Raw genomic sequence first — 23,911 nt, forward strand, 5'->3', positions numbered from 1 at the left:
TTACCGCCTCTGCTGCTGCGCCTGCCTCGACTTCCAGCTGTCCTTGATGCTCTTGGCCGCGTCGAGGAGCTCCCGCTCGCCCACGCCGTCGCGGATGCTGTCCATGACGCTGCTCACAACACTAATGTGATTGGCCTCGAGCTTGTCGTCGCGGAAGCGGTGGATGCGCCACCGGCCCTGCTCGTCCATGGCGCACTCGACGACGCGGTTGACGAGCGGGTCCCCGCACGCCTTCATCGCCTCCCAGTCCTCCTCGGACAGGAACAGCTCGGCGAAGTAGCGGTAGGGCTCGCCGCCGCCGCCGTCGCCGTAGAAGGCCCACAGCTCCGCCTGCGGCACCGAGTCGTAGTCGACGTAGGGCGCCGTCACGCCCTCGGCCGCGTCGTCCTCGTCGGGCTGGACGAGGGGGAAGTGCAGGCGCAGGCGGAAGTCGACCGTGTTCTCCGTCACGGGCTTCCACTTGAGGATGTGCGGGTCCGTGCCGGGCCGGTACTCCGAGTCGCGGCAGGTGAAGATGAGGCCGTCGTTGCCGTGCTTGAGCGTCGGCAGCACCTGGCGGAACATCATCTCGATACCGTACGAGAACTGCATCTCCTTCATCTCGACCTTGAAGGCCATGTAGCGCGCCTCCTCGGGGAACTGCTCAAAGAGTGCCGAGTAGGGCTTGAAGACGTTCTCCTTGAAGTAGCCGAGGCGCTTGTCGAGCGTGCGCTCCATCAGCGGCTTGTTGTCGAGCACGATGCAGTCAAAGACGAGGAACTTGGGCTCCATGACGCCGCCCCCGAGGTCGTCCATGACGAGCTCGCCGTCGACGAGGGTGTGCGTGTGGAAGGCCTCGATGTCGTTGGGCAGAGGGAAGTGCAGGTTGCGGTGGTTGAGGTACCAGAAGTCGTTCTTGCGGTCGATGAGGTAGTGGCACTCGCGCCCAGACTCGTCGGCAGTCAGGTAGAGCAGGTACCGTATGCCGTCTGACTTCTCGCAGACGTAGTAACTACGAGAAGCAAAAGGCGCAGTTAGATCATGGAAGGGGCCCGTCAAAGAGTGTGGTTTGTTGCAATCGCAAACTTACTCTTTCTGTCGCAGCTCGTCTATGTGTCTCCTTGTGAAACTGACAGGTTGGGCACCGGGGAAATTCGTCTGCGAGCGCTTCATGAGCGCTGCGACCTCTTTGCGCAGGTTCCAGAGCAGCTGGCCCTCGGCCTTGACGCCCGGCGCATCAATGGCTTCGATCTTGCGGGCCGCCGAGTCCATCGCGTGTCATCTACTGGTGCCTGTCCTTCTAAGGGAGGGTTGATGAAGACTGGAAAGTCCTCAAAAGCGTAGGCACGATCGCGTGCGAGGAATTCGATCTATCCCTCGAGGGATTCGCTTATACGATCAAGCGGCGTTCATTACGTGGTTTGTCGTCGAATAAGTAGGACGACGATCAAATGCTGGTGTTCAATGTTCAAAGGCCATCCCCAAAATCCCTGTTGAAAGCTTATCTTATCGCTCATTTCGAGGTGGCCATCCAGAAAGCTTGAGTGGATATGGCTGTACATACCAGCCGTCTCCAATAATGGGCCAGAAACCCACAGACCAAGATTCAAGTCACCACTAGGGCCCGGATATCAATGTCATGCGGTCAAGCTGCCTCTGCCATTGAATTGGTGATGATTGTCAGCGTTCCGAAGACATTTAGGAGTGTTCGCGCCCATTGTGGGAACAAGGGCTCCAGGCCAGAAAGGATAAGATTGATCTGCTATGACTTCTAGAACTACCTAAACCGATGCGCCCAACGAAAAAAACATGCGCTCACTTACATGCGAATGACTACACTGGAATTAGTGAGAGGGAGCACTGCCGTCTCATCGATCATAGGATCCGTCGTCCGCTATGGCCACCTGAAGCGCTCTACATTGCTCACGACTCGTCTATTTTGTTGACCTCGGTCTTGGCCTCCTCCCAGGTTTCCTTGTTCTTCTTGGCCCATTCAATGTAGCTCTTGGCGTAGGCCAGCTGTTCTCAATGTTAGTATGGTACATCGCAAACGAACCGTGAGACAGATGATACAACATACCATGTAGCGTTTGACGTCGTCTTCCTTTTCCTTCTGGAATCTCTTAAGGTCCTTGAGAACACCGGCGCTCGCATCCTTGACATCCTGTGCAGACACGACCTGAGCTTGCTCAAGCTGCTCGATAGACTCTCTCGTCTTGGTAATGGTGTCCCGGCGCGTGCGCTCGGGGTCTACATCCACGACGCCTTGGACAGCATGGCGGATAGGACCAAAGATTCGGTTGGTGATGGAGTTCCCACTGGGAGCCTTCTTATGGCTCGGCACGCTCGTGCTCCTCTCGGGACTACCGATCTTGGCCGAAGGCGCCGACGAGAAGTCGCCATGCGTAGGAGGGAAGTCGGAATCGATGGATGCAGTGTCCTCCTGATTGCCTTCTCGTGGAGGTGACGAGGTTGGCGGTTCTCTCATGCTGGACGACCTCTTGGGTGGTTGTATCTGCTGGCTTCCGCTCAGGTACTGGTCGATACGGCGTGCTTCAGCCTCGCTTCGCTCGAGCTGATCGAGCAGCGCACGCTTCTTGTTCAACTCGTCGTTTGTCATCTCTTGCTGGACACGCTTCAAGATTCGATACCGAAGAACGGTTCTGACAACTCCAGCGAACTGGGCGTTCTCTCTCATTGGCTCAGCGAAGCTTGCTCCCAAAGAGCTTGACAACTCCTCGGTAGCAATGTACGACGAGTCGGCAGCCTGGCCGACCCTCTCAATGGCTGGTCCCAGGGATGGAGCTTGCTCGGAGAGCGCAAAGCCGTTGTATCGAGCACCGAGTTCGGAGAGATCAGATGCGAGCGCCGAAAGATGGCTCAGCGTACGTCGGTTGACTTTTTCCATGGGTCCTGTAAGCAGTTGTTCGAGGTCCTTGATCGATGCTTCGAAACCAGTAAAGTATGGATCAAGATCTTGCTCGCTAAGATTGCTCGAATCTGGAGGGAAACGAGGAACTGCCTGGCCGCCTGCGCCTTGCGAGTGGTCATCGTGATCAACTGTCCTGCCGGCATCCACCTTCAACTTTGCAGATGTAGAGGGGACCGGAAGGTAACTGTGAGCCACAGTGGGATTGGCCGGGTCCAGAGGCGGTGCCTTCAGGATCGATTTGGGGACTGATGCGACAGGGTGCGCATGCAGTACCTCGTTCTAAATCATGTCAGTAATCTTGCAAGAGAGCGCGGAATGAAGTCCTAATTACTTACCCAGCTGGCATTGGGGTCGAGGAATCTCCACCAAACGCCGTCCGTCCGAACCTGTTCCATTCTTCGGCACCGGTTCAGGAACACTGCGAGCATGCGTTTTCGCAAGTCAATAATTTGCTGGTCACTCTGCGCATTTCGAGGACTGGCGGCGTAGTCGGCCATAGTGTGCTTCTCTGGAATTGGGGGGATAATGAGAGTTGGATGAAGGCGAGTGAGGGCATCTCGGAGAGAGGCAAATTCAGAGTATCGCCTGCGCACCTCGAGGTCCTGTGATGTGACGGTTAGCTGGTACTGGGCGTTGGAGGACAGATGCGACGGCTTACCCCTGTACGAATGGTGTAGACAATGTACTTCCCACCGCTCTCCAGGCTCTTGCCAGCATCTGTGATCAGAATGGGTGTTTCCGGATTCTCGTAGAGAATCTGCTCGACCCGACTGTCATAGCCGCCGGGTTTTCGCCTAGGCACGAGTTCGCTATGGGTCTGCGTCTGTGACTCGCTCTCGTCTTCGCCGCTCTCTGAGGCTCGAGCATACGAGGGGCGCTCAGGCTCCGCTTCGTCTCCAGTGGAGGAAGGTGTCCGAGGAGCATCGAAGCCGGTCTCTAGAACCTCCCAGTCCGAGTCAGCGTCATCGGAAGAGTCGCATAAGAGTACCGACTCCATGGTTGACTGGTGATTACGTAGGAAGATGGAGAGGGCAGAAAGAAGGGGAAAATGAAACTCGAGTGAGGAGTAGGTTAGACTCACGGCCAGTAGGAGAAGTCGGGTTGGCTATCGAAGAGTTGAAAGAGTCCCTACGGTCAAAGCTAGCACCGTAGGGATTATTGTCCTCGTCATTCCACATCTTTGCCAACCTTGGAACCCCAGAGTGACAGGGTCCGCAACGGGTATTGAGGTCCTTTGAGGCTAGCAGTCACCAAGAGGCCAGTGGTTTGATTTGTTTGGATGACTGGTCCCCGTGAATCTGGGAGCCTGCAACGCAGCACCTGCTCGGGCGGCAGCTCGTGTGGGGGCGGGGTGGATAGCTCGGAAGTGGTATTTGCGCGCAGCGAGCCACGGTAGATGCAGCAGGTCGGCAGAGGCTTCACACGGGTACGTCGCCGCCGTATGCGGTCAATGGAGGAGTGTTCACGTCGAGAGGGCAGCGGCGCAAAGAGGCTGGGAAGAGGCCGACTGTCGTGATGTTGATGAGGCGGAAGCTTGTCAGTAGCGCCGCCAGCAGGGGAAGGCTTGGCTTGGCTGGCACTCCGGGCGAGCAACTGCACCCACATGCGAAGCTAACCCAAAAGCTGGCTTATTACGGAGCAGAGGCTATGACGACGCACAACACCACACCAGGGACCACCTTGGCGCACAGACCATCTATATACCTACCTGCAAGTACCTAGGAATTACAGAGACTCAACGCCAAACTTCATGAAATTCTGAACTGAACAGCGCGATAATTAATTCCATTCCTTAAACTCTCCAGAAATCCAGATCATCATCTCTTCTGACTACCCATTTTATGACTATTTCCCGAGTCTGGGCTATTTTCACATGGGATCGACTGTTGACTGGAGTTAGCTGTGCACTGGTATCTGAATGGAGGGCATAACCTTGCACACACTAAAAACAAATTGGTACTTAGCATGTAATTACTGTACTGATCTCAACAACCACCGGTTCATTAGTGTAGCGGTTATCACTCTGGATTCGTATGTTCTCCCATGTCCAATAATCTCCACAGACTTAAAACTAACCTTAAATCAGTGATTCCAGCAACCCCGGTTCGATTCCGGGATGGACCTCAAATTGTTTCTTTTTTGCTCCTTTTTTTCTTGCTTTTTTTTTTTTTTTTGGCGTACTCTTTTTTTACTTGGCCTTTTTACCTCGAAAGGTCTGGTACCAAACTATCATTAGTGAATTTATTTGAAGAGAATGATGAATCACAATTCAACAAGCCCGCTCATAACACATGCATTCCAATGCCGTTTGATTGAGGTGGCCTAATAAGCATGTACAGACTCTGTCTAAGTAAACGAACCCTAACTCTGATGTCATTCCTCGACCTTGCTCCCTATTGCTAGAGTCTCACAACGTATGCCCTCTTGGTACCTAAATCAGACAAGATACCAGAAGACTCGACCTTCATCGTGACATTCACCTTTAAACAGAAGGGTCAGGGTTTCCTGAAGGCTTTGGTTACTCCTCCCGCTTCTCCTGCTTCTTTCGGCCATTGGTCCGTCGAGTCGGTCGCGCGTCAGAATAGTCTGATCCGGCTTCTGCGACCATGCCAGAGGACAAGGAACGGTAAGTCTCTGCGTCCGAGTGCACCGATTGGTTGTCTGCCTGGTTGTGGTCCCGAGCTGGTGTAGGGTGCGGTCGTACCGCTTGGCCATCCGGGATCACCCCGTCGTGTCGATATGGGCCGTGGCGATTCTCGTAGACCATCCTGTACCACTGTCAGCATCATATGGAGCAGTCCCTGTGCGGCCTGGTCTCACCTGGTTTCGTCATCATCTTGGGCGACCTTGCGCCTCTCGTCACCCTGACGGCCATACACTCTCTCCTGCGAGCGTGGCAAGCCGTGTCGAGGGTTGCGAACCTCTTGCTGTTCTTCAGCAGCCTTACCCTGGGCTTGTAGCGCTTGGGGCACGAGTTGTGCGAGACGCTGGCCGATCGTTGCGCCTTCCTCTCGTGGCTGGTCCTCGCTCACGCTTGAAGCCGGGTAGGATGGGGTGGAGGGTCGAAGTGATCTGTGGATAGTTAGCTATGAAACACTTTTCTCTTCTCGGGGGTACTCACTCTGTCGATGGAAGGCGACGACCACCAGCAGGTCGGGGCTGTGATGTAGCCTGAGGCCTTTGGCCATCAGATGCCTTTGGCAAGACAGGAGTACCCATCTGTGCGTCTTGCCTCCTGGGAGGGACGATCTTGTCGGCGGAGATGTTATCTCGGCTATGTTCTTGTCTATTGGCTCTCCTCGGCGTGCATTGTTGTCTGGCAGGGTTGCGAGACTTGCGTTTGGTCTCATACACACTAGAACTTCTCTCCAAGGTCCTTCCTCTTGACAGAGATCGAGACCTGGAGCGGGAGTTTTCCCGTGAGGCTCGGGTTGATGGGGTGCTAAGCAGTGTCGAAGCTCGTCCAGGAGGTGGATGCGAGATCGGACGATGGTCCCGAGTGAACCTGGACCAGAACGAACGCTTCGGGGTATCCACTGGCGTCTGATGAGGTGCAGGCTGACTCTGCGGGATGACTGGGGGAACCGAAGGGCATACTGGTAGAGGCTGCAGGAGAATTGGATGGCCGTGCATGACATGAGTGCCATTGCCAAAAGGCGCTGTAGATGAGAAGAGAACTGGACCTGGGTGGCCGGTGTTCATCTGGCCTTGAGGCTGCTGTAGTCCAAGGGTGCCGACTCCAGGAGGAGGAGGAGGAGGAGGAGGAGGATGGGTAACAAAAGGGGGCTGGGCAACTGGTGGAGGACGCTGAACCTGAAACGGGTGTTGGAAGAGGCCAGGAGGCTCAGTTTGCGTCGCTGCTACTCGATGTTCAGAGCGCGTTGAAGGGTCGGGTTTGGAATTATCTTTCTTTCCACGCATGCGCTCCATGAACTTGCCCCAGAATCGGCTCTTTAAGTGTCGAGGCAGAGGAGTAGTAGGCTGGGGTGTAGGATTTCGGCGGCGACGAATCATCACCATCTCCCATTCCGGATCATCCTGTGCATGCTGTGGGCGTTTTCTCAGGACCACATACCAGTACACCAATGCTAGAATGACAATAGTCGTGACAATGCAGAATATGGCACCGGTCTGCTGTGCGTTGTTCAGACAATAGAAGCCCGAGCAAGGCGCCATGATGAGGACACGTCAGGTATTGTGATTGTTGTAGGTGTTGAAGTTGTATGGTGTAGGTGACGCTCCAGTCCGTGATAGTTGAGGCAAGAATGGCGGTGTTTTGTCGCCTGGAGAGAGGAGGAGGACTAGTGCGTTCAACCTGCGTTGGATATTCTGAAATGGATTTGAGTACAGAAAGTGATCACAGAAGTGAGAGAAACTTCGCCAGGCCGAGCCGCATTCAACATGTCAGTTTTTTGCAGACCAGGTCCACAAGGAAGAACACCTGACCACCCCATCACTTCATTTTTGTTTCTAATTGTTTGTGACCAATGATGAGCATTCATCCAGTTGTTGGCAGGCTCGAGAGTCATTATATCCTATGTCAAATCTGTGAAATTGATTTCAACAACCAGGCTGACTCTTCCACATGAAATATCCTCATAGACTCACAAGAGTGGGTATATACATAAACATGATAAAGTCAATGTCGGAGATTTGGGATGAAGACCTCTTTGTCCTGCCTGAACTGCATCTGGGCCGCACCCGAGCTTGCCTCACACTGAGGAACTTTGTGCTGGCATCAGACATAAGTCGACACCGGCTGATCATTAGCGAAATCAAGGAGTCATAATTGTATCATCCCCTTGTTACACACAAAGGCCCAGTAGTTGTGCTACTTAGACGGAGGTCTACAGCAGTTATACTTATTTGTCATGTCGTGTAAGGCCTCCCTACTAACGCTCATTGTATCTACAAACTTATCGCTATCGTAACGAGTATGCCCTGATTGCGTCGATATCCTGACTCCTCAATACTATCTCTCTCAGTCCCGCTAAACTAACAGGTTGATTATCATGGAGTATGAAGGAACTTGGTTGTTGATTCATTTAGAATATCAGAACTGTGTGTAATCATACAATCTCGTGCAATCCACACTGCCAAGTGCCTGTCAAAATGATCCCTTACCTCGGTCCCGGACCTTTTTGTTTTTCCTTTTTGAATTATTTCTCAAGAATGGATCACCTCACAGCTAATGAGTTAAATCCGGACATCCATGTGCGCAAGATATTTGTACAGAACCTGATTGTCACGGTGAGCGGTTCCCTATGATGGACAAATCGCTGTGCAAGCTGCGGTTTCATAGTTAAGGCCCCAGCCCAGCCAGCAAATGAGGGTCTATTCTCCTTTCTTCTGAATCTCCTGCCATCTTTCTTCCTGGAACTTAATAGTTACTGCATCAACAAGACTCCCATTCACAATCCTTCATAGATAAAGAGTCCCTGTCTTAAAGATGACCCTGAGCCGCATCGTTTGATGAGCTGGTCAATCATCTGCCAAAGCGAGGCCCGTCCACGGTGGACGTGCAGCAATGGCTCTGAGAAGTCATCTATTATCATGAATATTGGCAGGAAGTCAACTTTGACCTTTTGTCCTGGACGGCCAACACACTTCACCGGATCGCTTGGGATCTCAATGCTGGGGAGGAACTGCTCCATGCGATGAATATACCATCTCCCCTCGCTAAAGAGGTCAGCATAACGGTGCGCCGTGCTGTCGATTCTGTTCATGTCAGTTCACCTGGCGATGTTGCGCCTTCATTGGTTACACTTCTCAGAGGCTGAAATCAGATCGGGATTGGCAGACAAACCCCAGTTCGCGAGATTTCTCAAGGTATGTGGTGTTTACTCTGCCATTTGTAGGTGAAACGCAAATTAAAGACCGAATTTTCCCAAAGTTTGTGGGTTCACTATATCTTGGATTATTTTTTATTCTCACTGCTGTTTTCAAATACAGAACTTGGTGATGGACTTCTCATTATAGTGAGGAGTGTGAGGGAGGCAAGCCTCCTTGGTCAAGAAGGTGGGACTACCGTGATATCTGATTGGCCGGTTTCGATCACGAAGGTGAGGTCAAGAACTTCGTAATCAGGCCGGCTTGACCACACATCTGCTATGTCTCGAGTTTAATCTCCAATATATTGGGAATTTTCCCATCTCTCTCATTATGTAGTCAATCTTGATTTACTTGTGGAAGAACTCTGGATTGTTCCCAATATCTGAAAGATCGCAGACTCGAGTCACGTGATGAGGTGGATCACTGGCCCAGCCAAGAACAATAATCTTTCCCAAAACAGACTAGCCCATTCTAGAGCTATTGTGGTAGCGGGACGTATTGTCGACTTCTCGAGACGAGACAAAATAGTCCGATTGAGCCCTTGAATGAAGATTATCAGAGCAAACAGCACAGCTTTGCTCCCTCTGCGACACCTCTTCGACAACACCCCTTTCTTATCAACATCCAAGTTACGGTCGCTGAGGCACAGCTGGAACCTGAAGATGCCAGAGTAATCCAGACTTTGAACCGTCGTTTTCAGTTCGCGAACAAACGCGCGCCGCCCAGTAAACGAAGCCTTTGTCCTCGACTCGACTTCTCTTCGCCTGGGCTCGGCGCGACAACTCCGCCAACGACCTGTCGCCTGATCTATCCCTCATCTTTCCGTTCTCCGCCCAAGTGCCTCCACGATAGCTCGCAGTGTTCATCATGGCGACAGCCCTGCGCAATGGCCACGCTGATGGCGGCGCAAACGGCGCCGCCCATGGTGTGCCAACGAGCAAACGCTTCTCCGATGTCCCTACTTCCATCGATGTCCCTGTCCAGGACCAGGATGACGAGGCCGTCGAAATCGATCTCGAGAACCTTGACGATCCCACTGATCTCTGCGACCTTTTCGAGAACGAGCGCGCCGCTCGAACATACTGGATGTCAGTGTCGTTGGCCTACGCCAAGCAGGGCAAGATCGACTATGCTATCGAGATGCTTATTCGAGGCGGAAATGCCATGCAGAACAACAACCCCAAGGAGAAGCTGAGCATAGTCAGTTGCCTCTGCTGGATGTATCTCTGGAAGAGCCGAGAGGCGCCACGCGTGGCCTCGGAGGGCATGCTGGTCTCGGAAGCAAAGACAAAGGACTATTACCTGCAGCTCGCCACCTCCACACTCAACGAAGCGTCAAGGATAAACCCGGCATTCCCTCCCCTGTTCCTCGCGCGTGGAGTTCTTTTGCTGCTTCGAGCATCTCTCCAGACTCCTTCCAAGTCTGGCCAATCTGGATCGGTCGATCCTGAGAAGGCCGAGTTGCTCCGATCGGCGCTCAAGTCCTTCGAGGATGCGATCCGTGTATCGCAGGGAAAGAACATGCTGGCCGTCATGGGAAAGTCGAGGGCACTATTCTCCCTAGGCAAATTCCCTGAGGCCTTGACTGGCTACCAAGATGTGCTGCAGAAGGCTCCAGATCTGGTGGATCCCGACCCGAGACTTGGCATCGGCTGTTGTTTCTGGCAGCTGGGCTACAAAGACGACGCTCGGGCTGCCTGGGAGAGATCCCTAGAGATCAACCCTGACTCCAAGATTGCCAACATCCTGCTCGGCCTGTACTATCTCGACGCCAGCGGGCGTGTACCGACAAACAGCCCCGAGTTTATCCGGCTCTACAAGAAGGCCATGACCGAGTACACGCAGAAGTCCTTCAAGCTGGACAAGAACCTCCCTCTGACCGCCGCTACCTTTGCTGGTTACTTCTTGTCGAGGAAGTCCTTCGCCAATGTCGACTCTCTGGCTCACAAGGCCATCCAGTACACCGACGTCAATGCCATTGCCAGTGACGGCTGGTATCTCTTGGCGAGGAAGGAACACTACAATGGCGATGTGGACAAGGCGAGCGACTTCTACCGCCGATCAGACGACGCGCGCGGCGGTACGGATAGGGGCTACCTTCCGGCCAAATTTGGCGTCGCCCAGCTATCAGTCGTGAAAAATGATCTCGGCGAAGCCAAACTCAGACTCGAAAAGATCATCCAACAGTCTCGGAATCACGAGGCCATGATCTTGCTGGGAACACTGTACGCCGAGGAGGTCTTTGCCAACCAGTATGCTGCTGTCAAAGAAGACAAGAGCGCCGAGATCAAGAAGGCCATCATGCTTCTGGAGAGTGTTCGCAATTCTTGGAAAGATCCCAAAAAGAGCTTCTCTGTGGACCCATCCGTTCTTCTGAACCTGGCTCGCCTCTACGAGGTTGACCATCCCGACAAAGCCTTGCAGTGCCTGCAGCAGGTTGAGCAACTCGAATTGGACCAGATCCCGCAATCTGAGCGCCCTAAGGAGGCCGAGAACGAGGATGGGGATGCAGCAAAGCCGGCTCTACGGAGGCTCCTCCCTCCACAGCTGCTGAACAATATCGGCTGCTTCTACTCCCAGGCAGACAAACACGAGCTTGCTAGTGACATGTTCGAGGCCGCATTGGGAGCTTGTATGCGCATCCAGGAGAAGGACGAAGAGATGGACACTGATGCCCTCGTGACGACCATCAGCTTCAACCTGGGTCGCAGCTATGAATCCAGAGGCATGGCGGAGCAGGCCATCGAAGTTTACGAGGGACTTCTGAAGCGCCATGATGACTACATCGATGCCAAGACCCGGCTGGCTTACATCAAGCTGCGCAAGCAGCCCAATAAGGAGGGCCCTGACGCAGTCGCCAAGCTCTACCAGGAGAATCCCTCTGACCTGGAAGTTCGTGCTCTGTATGGATGGTACTTGAGCAAAGTGCACTCGAGAAAGCGCCCCTCCGATGTTGCAGCAGACCCGGAGCTTCGGCACTACAAGCACACCCTACAAAATTACGACAAACATGACCGATACGCCCTGGTCGGCATGGGTAACCTGTACCTGATGTCAGCTCGCGAAATGCGACGGGAGACGGACCAAGAGAAGCAGAAGCGAAGCGCTGTCTATAGCCGAGCGGTGGAATTCTTTGACAAGGCGCTTCAGCTTGACCCCAAGAACGCGTACGCTGCTCAGGGTCTCGCCATCGCCCTCGTCGAGGACAAGAAAGATCACCGCAGCGCGCTTCAGATTTTCCTGAGCGTCAAGGACACTGTCAAGGAACCCCATGTCTATGTCAACTTGGGTCATATCTATGCCGAGCTCAGGCAATACCAGAAGGCCATCGAGAACTATGAGATTGCTCTGTCGAAGGAGGGCAAGGCCAACGATGCCGGGATCCTCGCCTGCCTGGGCCGGACATGGCTCGCAAAGGGACGCACTGAGCGTGATCTTGATGCGCACAAGTCCGCCCTCGAATATGCCAGAAAGGTAAGTTCACACTGATTATCTCGAATGATACTCTCATTACATGTGCTGACTTTGATTAGGCACTCGAGGTCGCCCCTGAACAGGTGCATTTCAAGTTCAACGTTGCGTTTGTGCATATTCAAATTGTGTCTACAATCATTAACCTGAATGAGACCCAGCGGTCTGTAAAGCAGCTCAACGAGGCAGCGGAGGGCCTGGAGGACGCCATCAAGGCGCTCGATGAGATTTCCACGCACCCGCAAACCCCTTATCCCAAGCAGGAGATCGAGCAGCGGGCCAACATGGCACGCAACACCCTGCGCAAGCAGCTCGAGAGAGCCACAGCGAGCCAGGCGGAGTACGAGGAGAAGAACAAGGAGAAGCTGGCCGCGGCCATGGAGAAGCGGCAGGCCGAACTCCGACGGAGAGAGGAGGAGCGCCAGGCGGCCCTGCAGAAGGAGAAGGACAGGCAGGAGAAGATCCGCAAGGAGCGTGAGGAGATCGCCGCTCGCGACCGGAAGCTCGCCGAGGAGAGAGCCGAGGAGGAGCGTCTGCGCATAGAGGCCGAGATGACGACCGACAGCGAGACGGGCGAGAAGGTCAAGCGCAAGAAGAGGCCTGCCAAGTCGAGTGGCGAACCTCGTTCCAAGGGCGGCAGGTCGCGGAGGAAGAAGACCGACGAGTCGGACGAGGGCTCCGAAGAGGAGAGGCAGCCCAAGAAGAAGCGGCGCCTCACCAAGAAGGAGAACTCCAAGTACAAGTCGGCCGAGCTCGTCTACGACAGCGACGAGGACGACGAGGACCCTCTGGAGCGGGCGGAGCGAGACCTGGAGGGCCGCGAGGACACGCCGGCCTCGGACGCGGAGGAGGCGCCCAAGGACGACGCCTCTGAGGCGGGGATGGACGTTGACAACCGGGCCGAAGAGAGGGAAGGCGAGGACGAGGATGAGGAGGGCGGTGCCGTGTCGCGACGACAGCAGAACAAGCGGTCGCGGCGAGGCAGGATCCTCGATGAGAGCGAGGAGGAGGAGGAAGAAGAGGGGGGCGCGGACGAGGGATCACCGGCGGCGCCTGCGGACACGAGCATGGCTGATGCCAGCGACGACGATGACGAATAAGGAGGTGAGGAGGGACCAGGACAGAGTCGTATCGCACAAAAGGAGATTTTGCGTTTCCGGGTTCGGCAAAGGGTTGGCGAAGGAGTTTGTGAGTGCTAGACTGTATACTTTGTAAGAGTCCAAGGGGATTAGGTAGAATGGCGAATCTATCATGGCATCTAACGATTTGAAACGTATTCTTTGAGGTGATATCATCTGGTTCATATCACCATGGCGCTGTGGCAAGCATAAGTTGGCTCCTGTATGGCAGCGCGAGCCACATGCGCCCCCGCACCGCGATTCTCCACGGCCCCATTCCGCAAGACCGAGCCGGGAGCCGGCCCTTTTGCACCAACCTCACCTTGTCACTGTAATTAAAGAGAGTCCCATTACTCACACCTCCATAGTATTGAGCAGGCCCCCCGGCAGCGACTTTCGCTTATATCTCCCTTCAGGGTCCTCTGTGATAAAGCAGGCAGAATTATCGCACCCCGCATGGACGCCCTCGGCATCGCCCTGAGGCGCATGTGCCAGCGCCGTCCCAAGCCAGCAACCACCTTGCAGCATCTCTCCTACCGGCCCGCACCACCGCGCTTACGCGCCTGCTTCCCGTCCACACCACGCCGCCGCGCCAGCAACATGGCGCAGCAGCAGCAGCAGCCGCGCAGCTTCCCGGCCTACTTCTGCCGCGGCGGCACCTCCAACGGCCTCGTCATCCTGCGCCGGGACCTGCCGGCCGACGAGGCCGAGTGGGCCTCGATCCTGCCCGCGGCCATGGGCTCGCCCGACCCGGACTACGGCCGGCAGCTCGACGGGATGGGCTCGGGCGTGTCGTCGACGAGCAAGATCTGCATCATATCAGCGCCGTCACCGTCACCGTCACCGTCCGACACCCACGGCGGCGGCGAGAGTCCCGCAGGCGACGATGTAGACGTGAACTTTACCTTTGTGCAGGTCGGCATCCGAGGCGGCGAGCTCGACATGGCGGGGAACTGCGGCAACATGTCGTCCGTCGTGGGGCCCGTGGCCCTCGAGGCGGGCCTCCTGGACGCGAGCAGGCTGCGCGTCGTCGCCGGGGGCGGCGGCGGCGACGAGGGCGAGGGCGGGCAGAGGCAGGCCGTGGTCACCATCCGCAACACCAACACGGGGAAGCTCATGCGCGCGCGCTTCGCCGTGTCCGACGACGACGGCTCCGGCTCCTCTCCGCCGCGGTACCTCCCCCGCGCGGGCTCGTACGCCATGGCCGGCGTCCCCGGCACGGGCTCCCGCGTGTCCATGAGCTTCCTCGACCCCGCCGGCGCCAAGACGGGCCGGGCCCTGCCCACGCGCCGCGCCGCGGACGCGCTGCGCCTGTCCGACGGGTCGCGCGTCGAGGCCTCGCTCGTCGACGTCTCGAACCCGGGCGTCTTCGTCCGCGGGTCGGACCTGGGCCTCGCCGCGGCGCCGACGCCCGCACAAGTCGAGGCCGACGCCGCGCTGCGGGCCCGCCTCGCAGAGATCCGGCGCCTGGGCGCGGCCGAGATGGGGCTCGACCCGGCCGTGGAGAGCGTGCCCAAGGTCCTCATGCTGTTCCCGCCCGAGGAGGACGGCGGCGACGGCGCCGCCGCCGCCGCCGACATACGCTGCGTCGCCATGTCGATGGGCCAGGCGCACAAGGCGGTGCCGCTGACTCTGGCGCTGTGCCTGGGCGCGGCGACCAGCATCCCCGGCACGATACCGGCGCAGCTGGCGAGGAAGGGTCACCGTGGCGGCAGAGACAAGGGTGTGGTGACGATCGCGCACCCTGGCGGGACGGTGGACATTGGAACGACGCTGGACGACAACGGAGAGATCGTCTCTGCGGAGCTGCATCGGACGGCGAGGATATTGATGAAGGGCGACGTGTACTATTAGAGATTGAGTCTACCAGGGGCAGAATACCTGGTCTGTATCATCAAGTTGCGAGTAGGGCAAGTATAGGGTAGCTAGCAAGTACAGGTACAGGGTAGGTGATGGCCATGTATAGGGTAGGCCAACCTTTGAAGAGGTCCATGTACATGTACGATTATGGCCTCCCATCAAGTTCTTCAATAGACATCACAGTCACAAGTGCACAAGAGAACCAAAGTGATTTTCTATCAATTTCCATTTTCGCTACTCGAGAGACCTCATTCTAGGATGTCGACATCAAGCGGGAATTAAGTACTCTAACGAAATATGCTTCCATTTGGAAAGACAAAACCAAAAGCAAAACCCTAGCAAACGCCATTTGCTCAAAAGCCCGCTACTCCCCTTCGTTAAATCCCGTTCACCCAAGTCATATCAGCCATTCCTTTTGTTTATCGCAATCCTCCTCAAGACACCGTCCGTGCCGTTGCCCCATCGAACCTTTAGTCAAACAGGTCATCCTCATCCATATTGTCGCCCGCAACCTCCTCGACCGCGTCGTCCTCGTCGTCCACAATCATCGAGTCGGCGTCCGACTCGCTGTCAAAGTGGTTCGCCAGCACCGTGATCTTGTTGTCGACGAGCTCGACGCGCGCCGTCTCGCCGTCGCGGATGCTGTTGCGCAGGATCAGGATGGCCAGGCGGTTCAGCACCTCCTTCTCGATGAGGCGCGCCAGCGGCCGCGCGCCGTAGGCCGGCGAGTAGCCCGCGTTGCCGAGGAAGTCCTTGGCCTCGTCCGAGACGGATATGTGCACGTTGCGGTCGTTGTCCGCCAGCCGCTTCTGGATCTCGGCGATGCGTATGTCGACGATGCGCCGGATCTCCTTGCGCGTCAGCCGGTTGAAGATGACGATCGACGAGATACGGTTCAGGAACTCGGGCAGGAAGTAGTTGCGCAGGGCGTTCATGACCAACTCCTTGGTCGTGGGGTCGATCTTGCCGTCCTTACCGGCGGGGCGAGCCAGGAACTCGGCGCCCAAGTTGGAGGTCATGACGACAATGCAGTTCTTGGCGTCAACGATACGTCCTTGGCCATCGGTGATGCGACCGTCGTCCATGAGCTGGAGGAGGACAGTCAGGACCTCCTTGGCTGCCTTCTCGACCTCATCGAACAGCAAGATGGAGAAGGGACGGCGGCGGAGAGCCTCGGTGAGCTGACCGCCAGCATCGTGGCCGACGTAGCCTGGCGGAGCACCAATCATGCGGCTCAGAGAGTGCCTCTCCTGGTACTCGGACATATCGAAGCGGATCATGGCCTTGGGATCGTCGAAGAGGAACTCGGCAAGAGCCTTGGTGAGCAGAGTCTTGCCGGTACCGGAGGGACCGCAGAAGAGGAAGCTTGGCGGTTGGTTGGGGTTGCTCAAACCGGAACGCTGTAGGCGAATGGCGTTGGAGACAGAGCCAACAGCCTCCTTCTGGCCGACGACAATCTTGCCAAGGGCATGTTCCATCTTGAGCAGCTTCTCCTTCTCGGTAGTCTTGAGGCGAGTGACAGGGATGCCGGTCCAGCGGGAGACGATCTCGTTGATCTGCTCGGGGCCGACGACATCGGTGATCATGGAACCACCGGTGTCAGTTGCATTGGTGCTCAACGCGGCGTCGGCGGCAGCCTTCTCCTTCTCGAGCTTCTTGATGATTGCCTCTTGCTCGGGGATGGCGTAGTACTGAAGGTCAGCAGCACGAGCGTGGTCGCCCATACGGCTGGCGTCCTCGGCCTTCACCTTGAGCTGCTCCAACTTGAGCTTGGCCTCCTGGATATCCTTGCCGCGCTTCCTCTCGCTCTCGTACTTCTCGCGCAGCGGTCGCAACTCCTCCTCGACGTTGCTGGCGTCCTGCTGGGCGAGGAGGAGCCTAGCCTTGGAGGCGTCGTCCTTCTCTCGGGAAAGGGCGTGGATTTCAATCTTGAGCTGCCGGAGTTTCCGCTCCAGAGAATCGATAATTTCGGGCTGAGACTCGCGGGCAACGCGGACTGCGGCTGCGGCTTCATCTATTAGATCGACAGCCGAGTCAGGAAGTCGTCGTGAGGTGAGGTATCGTGCAGCAAGGTTGGCGGCAGCGACAATGGCGCTGTCGGCAATGTTGACACCGTGGTGGACTTCGTACTTCTCCTTGAGGCCACGAAGGATCGACACGGTCTCGGGGATGGAGGGCTCCTTGACGATGACTTGCTGGAAACGACGCTCAAAGGCGGCATCCTTCTCGATGTACTTGCGGTACTCAGCCAGGGTGGTGGCACCGATACAGTGCAGCTGGCCTCGGGCAAGCATGGGCTTGAGCAGGTTGGCAGCGTCCATGCCGCCCTCTCCGGACGAGCCGGCGCCCATGAGCAGGTGGATCTCATCGACAAAGAGCACAATCATCTCCTTAGATTCCTGGATCTCCTTGAGCACGCCCTTCATCCTCTCCTCGAACTCACCCCGGTACTTGCTGCCGGCCACCAGAGCTCCGACATCGAGGGACAGGAGCTTACAGGCGGTCAGGTTGTCGGGCACGTCGGCGTTGACGATCCGCTGAGCAAGACCCTCGACAACGGTGGTCTTGCCGACACCGGGCTCTCCGATAAGGACCGGGTTGTTCTTTGTTCGTCGGGACAGGATTCGGATAACACGCCTAATCTCCTCCTCACGGCCGATGACAGGATCGATCTTACCCTCCCGGGCCATGGCCGTCATGTCGATGGTGAACTTGGCGAGGTTCTCGTTCTCCTGCTCGGTATCGGCCGTCTTGGAATCGACCCTCTTGGTGCCGCGGATGGTGTTGACGGCATCCTGGATCAGCTTGGGCTTGGGGACGTTGGCCTCCTTTAGGCAGGCCTGAATGCTGGGCTCCTCGGCGAGGGCACTGATGAGGTGGTCAACGGCGATGTAGCTGTCCTTCTGGACCTTCTGCAGCTCCATGGCCTTGCGCAGGACGTTGTTGAACGAGGGGGCCATGGAGACCTGCTCCGGCGGGGGATCTTGGCTGGGCAGACGGACGAGCGTCTTCTTGAGCGCCCGGTCGAAGAGCTGAGGGTCGCCGTGAGCCCGCTCGACGACCTGGCGGAGGAGTGTGCTGGTGGTGCCGGCGGGGGCATTCTGCTGGTCTTTGGACTGGTCGGCGGGGGGGTCGAGGAGGGAGACGGCGAGATGGACGGGGAGGAGCTGGGAGTGGGCGTATTGCTCTGCCAGGGTCATGGCGTCCTCGAGCGCCTTCTTGCCCCGGTCTGTGAATTCCATTCGCGAATTCATCTTGGGCTAGGTTTGTTTGTTGCTTTTCTGGCGTGTGGTTGTATGATTAATGCTGAGCTACCGGATGTAGCAGCAGTGGTTTTGATGTAAGAAACGACGAAGAGACAAAACGATATCAACAGAATCAGATGCTTATTTGTACGTGTCGAAGCTCTTTGGGTGTGTGATCAGATGCTTCGGCTATTGGTGATAGTGTCGTAGACGTCGTGTGAACCCGGCTGTATGAATCAGCAGTGTGGTGGGTTATCAGATCATGTACCTGTGTAGCTGTTTCACTCTTCGAGGATGAAGTAGTCTGTGTTTTGTTTGTCCTGCAATTGGGAGCAGGAAGAGCAGAACAAGAGATGGTATTTGGTTTTATCCTCACGAGCAGAGTGGAGACTGTCCTTCCACAGAGGCTTCGAGAAGAAGTCAGAGGCGTGGGAGGAGATGGTGTGAGCAGGAAGAAGAGGCGACGGCAAAGTTGCTGCCCAGCTGGGTCTCCATATCATCAAGGCGGGAAGTGGGATGACGATGCTCGAACCCGCGAGGTACGTCAGGGCAGCTGCCAGTGGGCGCCAGCACCACCACGCAGCGCTGGGCAGCTTCTCGACCCCGCTGGAACTGACTAAGAACCTGCTGGAACGTACCAGAGCATGCTTCGAGAAGCGCTGTAGCCCCTGTAACTCGGGCGGTTGTGATTGGCTGCTGCCCACTAACACCTCTCAATTAATGGCGGGACCACCCCTCCCAAAGCTTCCAAGCTTTTGCCGGCTTCCTTCCAAGGTTCAGCCCGTTTCAGACCAGCCCTCTTATCGATAAGCGGCAAAAAGTGATCCAGCCAGCGGATCTTCTGATTCAGCGGATCCCGGCGAATCAGACCAGGGCTCCAGCCTGGGGCGGCCAATGGATTGCAGGGGAAATTTTGGCGATGCCTTCAGATGCTCGCGCGATCCGCCCTGCGCTTTGAACAGGCCGACACCCGCCCTTTTGAATCACCACCACGACCATGAATCCGGTGCCGGCATTCCCGGTCAGCCGGCTCTCGATGGGCCTGGCCCGCATCGCCATCCGCCCGGCGTCGACATACCGCGGCCGCTACAAGCAACCGCAACCAGAGAAGACGGGCTTCGAGCCCGGCCACGGCGAGCAAATATGGATATTCAACCACATCATGTCCAACCAGATCATCTACTCCCACACGCCCGTGCTATATGTACGTCTCTAGCAAACATGTCGCAAAGGCCGACAAGCCCCAATTGGCTGGTGCCGCGTCGCCCGTCCCTTGCGTGTGCTGACCATGTGATCATCTTCCAGTCTAACCGAGCACTGCGGCAACTGCCCTTCAACGGCAAAAAGACCAAGCACCCCAAGCTGCGCAAGGACTACTGGAAGCCCATGGCCCTGATCCAGTTCGCCGAGGGCGCCGGCGTCGTCGGCCAGTCCGTCTTCCAGAAGCTGCGCGAGTTCAGGAGGCTGCACGAGCTCTCCTGGGGCCACCAGGCCGACGACTTCCTGCACATGGACCGGCAGCGGAGAGGGGAGGCGCTCAACGACCAAAAGGCCAACGCCGTGGCCGACGTCGCCGCCGTGCTCGGCGGCGCCGGCAGGGGCAACAAGATTGCCGCGGTGGAGGATGGTCAGGACAGCGCCAAGAACCTGGTCGAGGCGACGGTGTACTGGGCCGATGCTCGGGACCGCGAGTTCGCGACGGCGTGGTCGAGCAACATTACGCACGAGCTGGGTATACCGGAGCTGGTCGCGGTGGAGGAGGAGGTTGACGTCGAAATACCCGAGGAGGCGGCACAAGGAAAGCCCGTCGAAGCAACGCCGGCCTGATGGTCTTCACGAAACATGAAGATAGAGAGATGTCTAGACGGCGCCTTGCAGACCGAAAGGTCACAAGCATCATAAACTGTAACTACTACTGCAGCATACCTTGAGGGGCAAGCAATGGCTTGATGCTCATAGTGTAAATTATTGTATAGAACCACCAAAACTATATGAACATGTGTCACTCATGTGTCAGCACGATTTAATGCAGTGTCGGATCATGCATTGCAAGGACGAAAGCACCCAGTCGTTATTGGTAACTGAGGAACCTATCTGATTGACAATGAGGGTATGTGTGCTTAATGAAATATGAAGTATGTCCCCCCGCAAAGAGCTCTGTTGCCTTCAGGTTCCAGGATTGGAATGTCGTTACTGTCTTTTCCCTTCAAATCTTCAGCTTGAACTGCTTCAGATACTCATAGTGCTCGATATTGTCGTTGACGGTCTGCCGGATGACCTTGGCAGCCTCAGCGCCAAACTTTTGCGTCCACTCTTCGTCCTCCTGCGCTTCAGTCTTGGTTTTCTGTTTTCCTTGGTCAGTACCCAACCCCCCTTCTTCGCAATCTTACAGATGCCGAGTGTTTGCTCACCTGTGCATGCGTCCTCGGCTTCAGCGAGGTGCTCCCCAGCGCGTCGTCGTGGAAGCCGTCCCACTTCTTGAAGGCCTCGCTCGACTGCGCCAGGCTCTCCTCGTCCCAGTCCAGCATCACGGGCTGGAAGTCGATGCCGACGTCCCTACAGAACGCCCGGACCACCTCCTCGGGCCGGTCGAGCAGGTCGTCGGCGTCGACCAGCGTGATGGGCACGCGCTCCTGCTGGTGCTCCGCATGCCCGTTCACGCCGTTGGCGGTGCCGTTGGTGCCGTTGGTCCCATTGACGCCGTTGGCAGTGCCGTTCGTGCCATTGACGCCGTTGGTCGTCGTGCCGTTGGTCGCAGCCTCGCCAACAGCCCGCCCGGGGCCGACCATGCCCTCGCCGCGCAAGAAGTCAAAGAGGCGCCGCAGCTCGGCGTACCCGGACTCCTCGGGCAGGAACTCGCTGAAGCCCGTCACGTCGACGAGCGGCGGGATGTGGCAGCGGTAGTACGAGGGCACCGACCGGCGCGGGTGGCGGATGAGGAAGGCAAAGTGGAACTTGCGCAGCATCTCGCGCGGCACGGCCGTCGGGTTGCCGGGCTCCTGCAGCAGCTTGCGGAGGCCGCCGCCGCCGCCGCCGCTCCCACTCTCCTTCACCTCCACCTCCACGGCCTCCTTGCTCTTGCCGCCGGGCAGGCGGTCGACCAGCGACGGGAAGAGGTAGGTCGGCCAGCCCTGCGGCGAGAAGAGGTAGTAGGCCATGTCCTTGGTAAAGACTCGTTTGCCCTGCTTTGTGTGAGTAGATCTATCCTTCTCCCACGGGGCTGGTCTCTCGGTCGAGCTGCCGGCAGCAGTAGCAGCAGCAGCAGGGGGATAAGAGGGGGGAAAGGAGAGTCATGTTCGTCCCTCTCGGTCAAAAGGCGTCTCGGCGCGGTTGCAGCGGCCGGTTTCGAATCGATGGTCAAATCGCTTCGCGATGGACACCGGGATCGGACGGGTGTGTGCGTTTGTGTCTTTGTGCATCTGGAGTGCAGATGCCGTAGGAAACAAGGTCCATGGAGGAGAAGAACATCAAGAACTCAAAAAAGGAGGTGGCAGTAGCAGCGATGCACTTGCATCGTGTGCCATAGAAGACGGACGTGAGTTTGACGTAGCAACAGGTCCAAGTAATTGGAAACCTGGGTGTGTAGTACAAGACATTGGACATATCAAGGCTGGTAAAGCGCTGGGAGGAAGGATGATCGAACCTCTTTCTGATTCAGAAGTTGATCCATGACATCTCCAAAGGTCAAGTCGGCGTAGCCGCTCTCGACCCTGCCAGCCTCATCCTCTTTGAACCTGGGACTCAAGTTCTCCGGGCCAAAGTAGAAGGGGTCGCCGAAGGGCTCATGGTGGCACTCGAGAATGTCGCGGCGGGTGATAAAGACCTGCAGGTGTCAAAGCTGGCTGTCAGTCTCCCGGAATTTGGTGGTGTGTATGGTATGTGTACGGGGTATGTCGCGCATATGCACGCCACTAATACACAAGTTTCCAGGCACAGGGTCCAGGTAAGGAGGGGAGTTATGGAGTGGCGTACCCGCTCAAAGGCCGTCGAACAGGCACGTGGATGCGTAGCCACAAAGATTGGTCGGTTTGTCATCTTGACAGCCGGCAGCAGTGCTTTCTTTTAAAGATGTTTTCTGCAGATCTCGTTTCCTGACACCCGGTAACAAGGCAGATCCAAATCGATTGGATCTGGGGGTAAGGCAAAGGCGAAATAGGTAGGGAAGATGGCGCAAGATCACGTATGAGAAGGATAAACGGGACGAATGCAGGAACGGGATGTTGATCCAGGCCACCTTGGGGAGAGATGGAGGCGGCTCCAGCTATCTATTTAAGCTCCCGCGGTCGTCCGCTCTGGCTTGTTGAGCTGTCCCATGAGATATTTGATGGACAAGTACCCCCCTCCTTCTCATTTTCGATCCTTGACACACCCCAATCCGGTCCTCTCCCACGGCTCGAGTCTCGACTCCCGAGAAACGCGCGTGTCGGTCTGACGGCCCCCCAGGAGGAACGAGGAACGGCATGGCGAGGCCGGGAGAGGGGCGCTGGAGGGGCGAGGCAATCCACAGTTGCAGAGAGAAATGCGCAGCTAGACGTCATCGCGGCCGAATATGCCTGCATGTAGCGTCAAACGAGGTGACTGCCTCACCCTATCAATGGCCTGCCGAGAAAGGAGTGGAGTGTGGCGCCGGACGGTGTCAAGTTTCTGGATGGAGCAGGGTGGGGGGTCTCGTCGGAGGTAGCTCTGAGTTGCGCGCACCATGAAGCAGACGTAAAGATGGATGGTCTCTGTTGGCCGTTGGCCGTTGGCTATCGGCAAAGTCCATGGCGAGGTGAGCTGCAGGAAAGAGTCCCTACGGCCTTGTCGAACCGCGATCGACTGTGTCGCGATTGGGGGTTCACGTCGAGGTGCAACCGAGACCCCACGACTACGACAGCTTGGGAAACACGAGACTGCACGCAGAGACGCAATGGTGATGCACTCGGCATGGCCTCTGGCGAATGGTTGCCCAGCCTCAGATGGCGTCTTCACACCCAGGTCAGGATTGTTGATTCTATTTGCAGCCGTTTATCAAATCCGGGTGGGATGCACAAGGGAAAAGCATCCGATTCTTGCAGATCCAGCCCTCTGACCGAACCCTTATGGGCTGGATAGGCAATGCAGAGCTTCCTCTCGTGCAGCAAGCAGCAAGAAGAAAAGCGAAGCATCGACCGATCTGAAAGGGGGCGACCCGGGCGTGTTGACAACTATGTGCCAACTAATGTACCGTAGCCTGGAAGCCAGGGGCCAATGACCTTGAGCTTAATCAATTCTGCGCTGGTGGGGGGTCGGGAATTGAAGAAGCTCTTTTTGAGAGGGTTGCCTCAACCCTGCCTGCTGTCGGAGGAATTGCCTCTCCAATCAGCATGGCATGTACAAGTACAAGTACAAGTACAAGTACTCGAGGCGGCAGTGCATGTGGTGTGGGAGAAGGCATATGCAAGCTGTGCAAGCTATTATGCAAGCAGCGCTGGAGCAACCACACTTCAGCGCTG

General features: G+C 56.6%; 8 protein-coding genes across 8 annotated transcripts; 3 read left to right on the forward strand and 5 right to left on the reverse strand.

Annotated features, from left to right (window-relative positions):
- On the reverse strand, positions 1–1,251 carry E0L32_005731 (uncharacterized protein; the record flags this gene model as incomplete). Its single annotated transcript, XM_031140285.1, has 2 exons — positions 1–991; positions 1,070–1,251. 2 exons carry the CDS (start codon positions 1,249–1,251, stop codon positions 1–3), a joined length of 1,173 nt encoding a protein of 390 aa, XP_030995498.1.
- A 651-nt stretch (positions 1,252–1,902) lies between these two features.
- E0L32_005732 (uncharacterized protein) lies at positions 1,903–3,908 on the reverse strand (the record flags this gene model as incomplete). Its single annotated transcript, XM_031140286.1, has 4 exons — positions 1,903–1,998; positions 2,060–3,190; positions 3,247–3,513; positions 3,570–3,908. 4 exons carry the CDS (start codon positions 3,906–3,908, stop codon positions 1,903–1,905), a joined length of 1,833 nt encoding a protein of 610 aa, XP_030995499.1.
- Positions 3,909–5,429: 1,521 nt separating this feature from the next.
- Positions 5,430–7,087, reverse strand: E0L32_005733 (uncharacterized protein; the record flags this gene model as incomplete). The annotated part of the gene is made up of 3 exons (XM_031140287.1): positions 5,430–5,679; positions 5,732–5,983; positions 6,033–7,087. The coding sequence occupies 3 exons, from the start codon at positions 7,085–7,087 to the stop codon at positions 5,430–5,432; spliced, it is 1,557 nt and encodes a 518-aa protein (XP_030995500.1).
- A 2,523-nt stretch (positions 7,088–9,610) lies between these two features.
- Positions 9,611–13,314, forward strand: E0L32_005734 (uncharacterized protein; the record flags this gene model as incomplete). Its single annotated transcript, XM_031140288.1, has 2 exons — positions 9,611–12,217; positions 12,277–13,314. 2 exons carry the CDS (start codon positions 9,611–9,613, stop codon positions 13,312–13,314), a joined length of 3,645 nt encoding a protein of 1,214 aa, XP_030995501.1.
- A 474-nt stretch (positions 13,315–13,788) lies between these two features.
- E0L32_005735 (uncharacterized protein) lies at positions 13,789–15,186 on the forward strand (the record flags this gene model as incomplete). Its single annotated transcript, XM_031140289.1, has 1 exon — positions 13,789–15,186. The coding sequence occupies one exon, from the start codon at positions 13,789–13,791 to the stop codon at positions 15,184–15,186; it is 1,398 nt and encodes a 465-aa protein (XP_030995502.1).
- Positions 15,187–15,662: 476 nt separating this feature from the next.
- Positions 15,663–18,446, reverse strand: E0L32_005736 (uncharacterized protein; the record flags this gene model as incomplete). Its single annotated transcript, XM_031140291.1, has 1 exon — positions 15,663–18,446. The coding sequence occupies one exon, from the start codon at positions 18,444–18,446 to the stop codon at positions 15,663–15,665; it is 2,784 nt and encodes a 927-aa protein (XP_030995503.1).
- Positions 18,447–19,434: 988 nt separating this feature from the next.
- On the forward strand, positions 19,435–20,264 carry E0L32_005737 (uncharacterized protein; the record flags this gene model as incomplete). Its single annotated transcript, XM_031140292.1, has 2 exons — positions 19,435–19,641; positions 19,743–20,264. 2 exons carry the CDS (start codon positions 19,435–19,437, stop codon positions 20,262–20,264), a joined length of 729 nt encoding a protein of 242 aa, XP_030995504.1.
- A 379-nt stretch (positions 20,265–20,643) lies between these two features.
- On the reverse strand, positions 20,644–22,472 carry E0L32_005738 (uncharacterized protein; the record flags this gene model as incomplete). Its single annotated transcript, XM_031140293.1, has 4 exons — positions 20,644–20,781; positions 20,849–21,619; positions 22,081–22,260; positions 22,410–22,472. 4 exons carry the CDS (start codon positions 22,470–22,472, stop codon positions 20,644–20,646), a joined length of 1,152 nt encoding a protein of 383 aa, XP_030995505.1.
- Between the last annotated feature and the right edge of the window lie 1,439 nt (positions 22,473–23,911).

This window comes from Thyridium curvatum (assembly GCF_004353045.1).
Source record: "Thyridium curvatum strain D216 chromosome Unknown NODE_31_length_406039_cov_82.875441, whole genome shotgun sequence".
In the NCBI taxonomy this organism is placed as follows: Eukaryota; Fungi; Ascomycota; class Sordariomycetes; order Thyridiales; family Thyridiaceae; genus Thyridium; species Thyridium curvatum.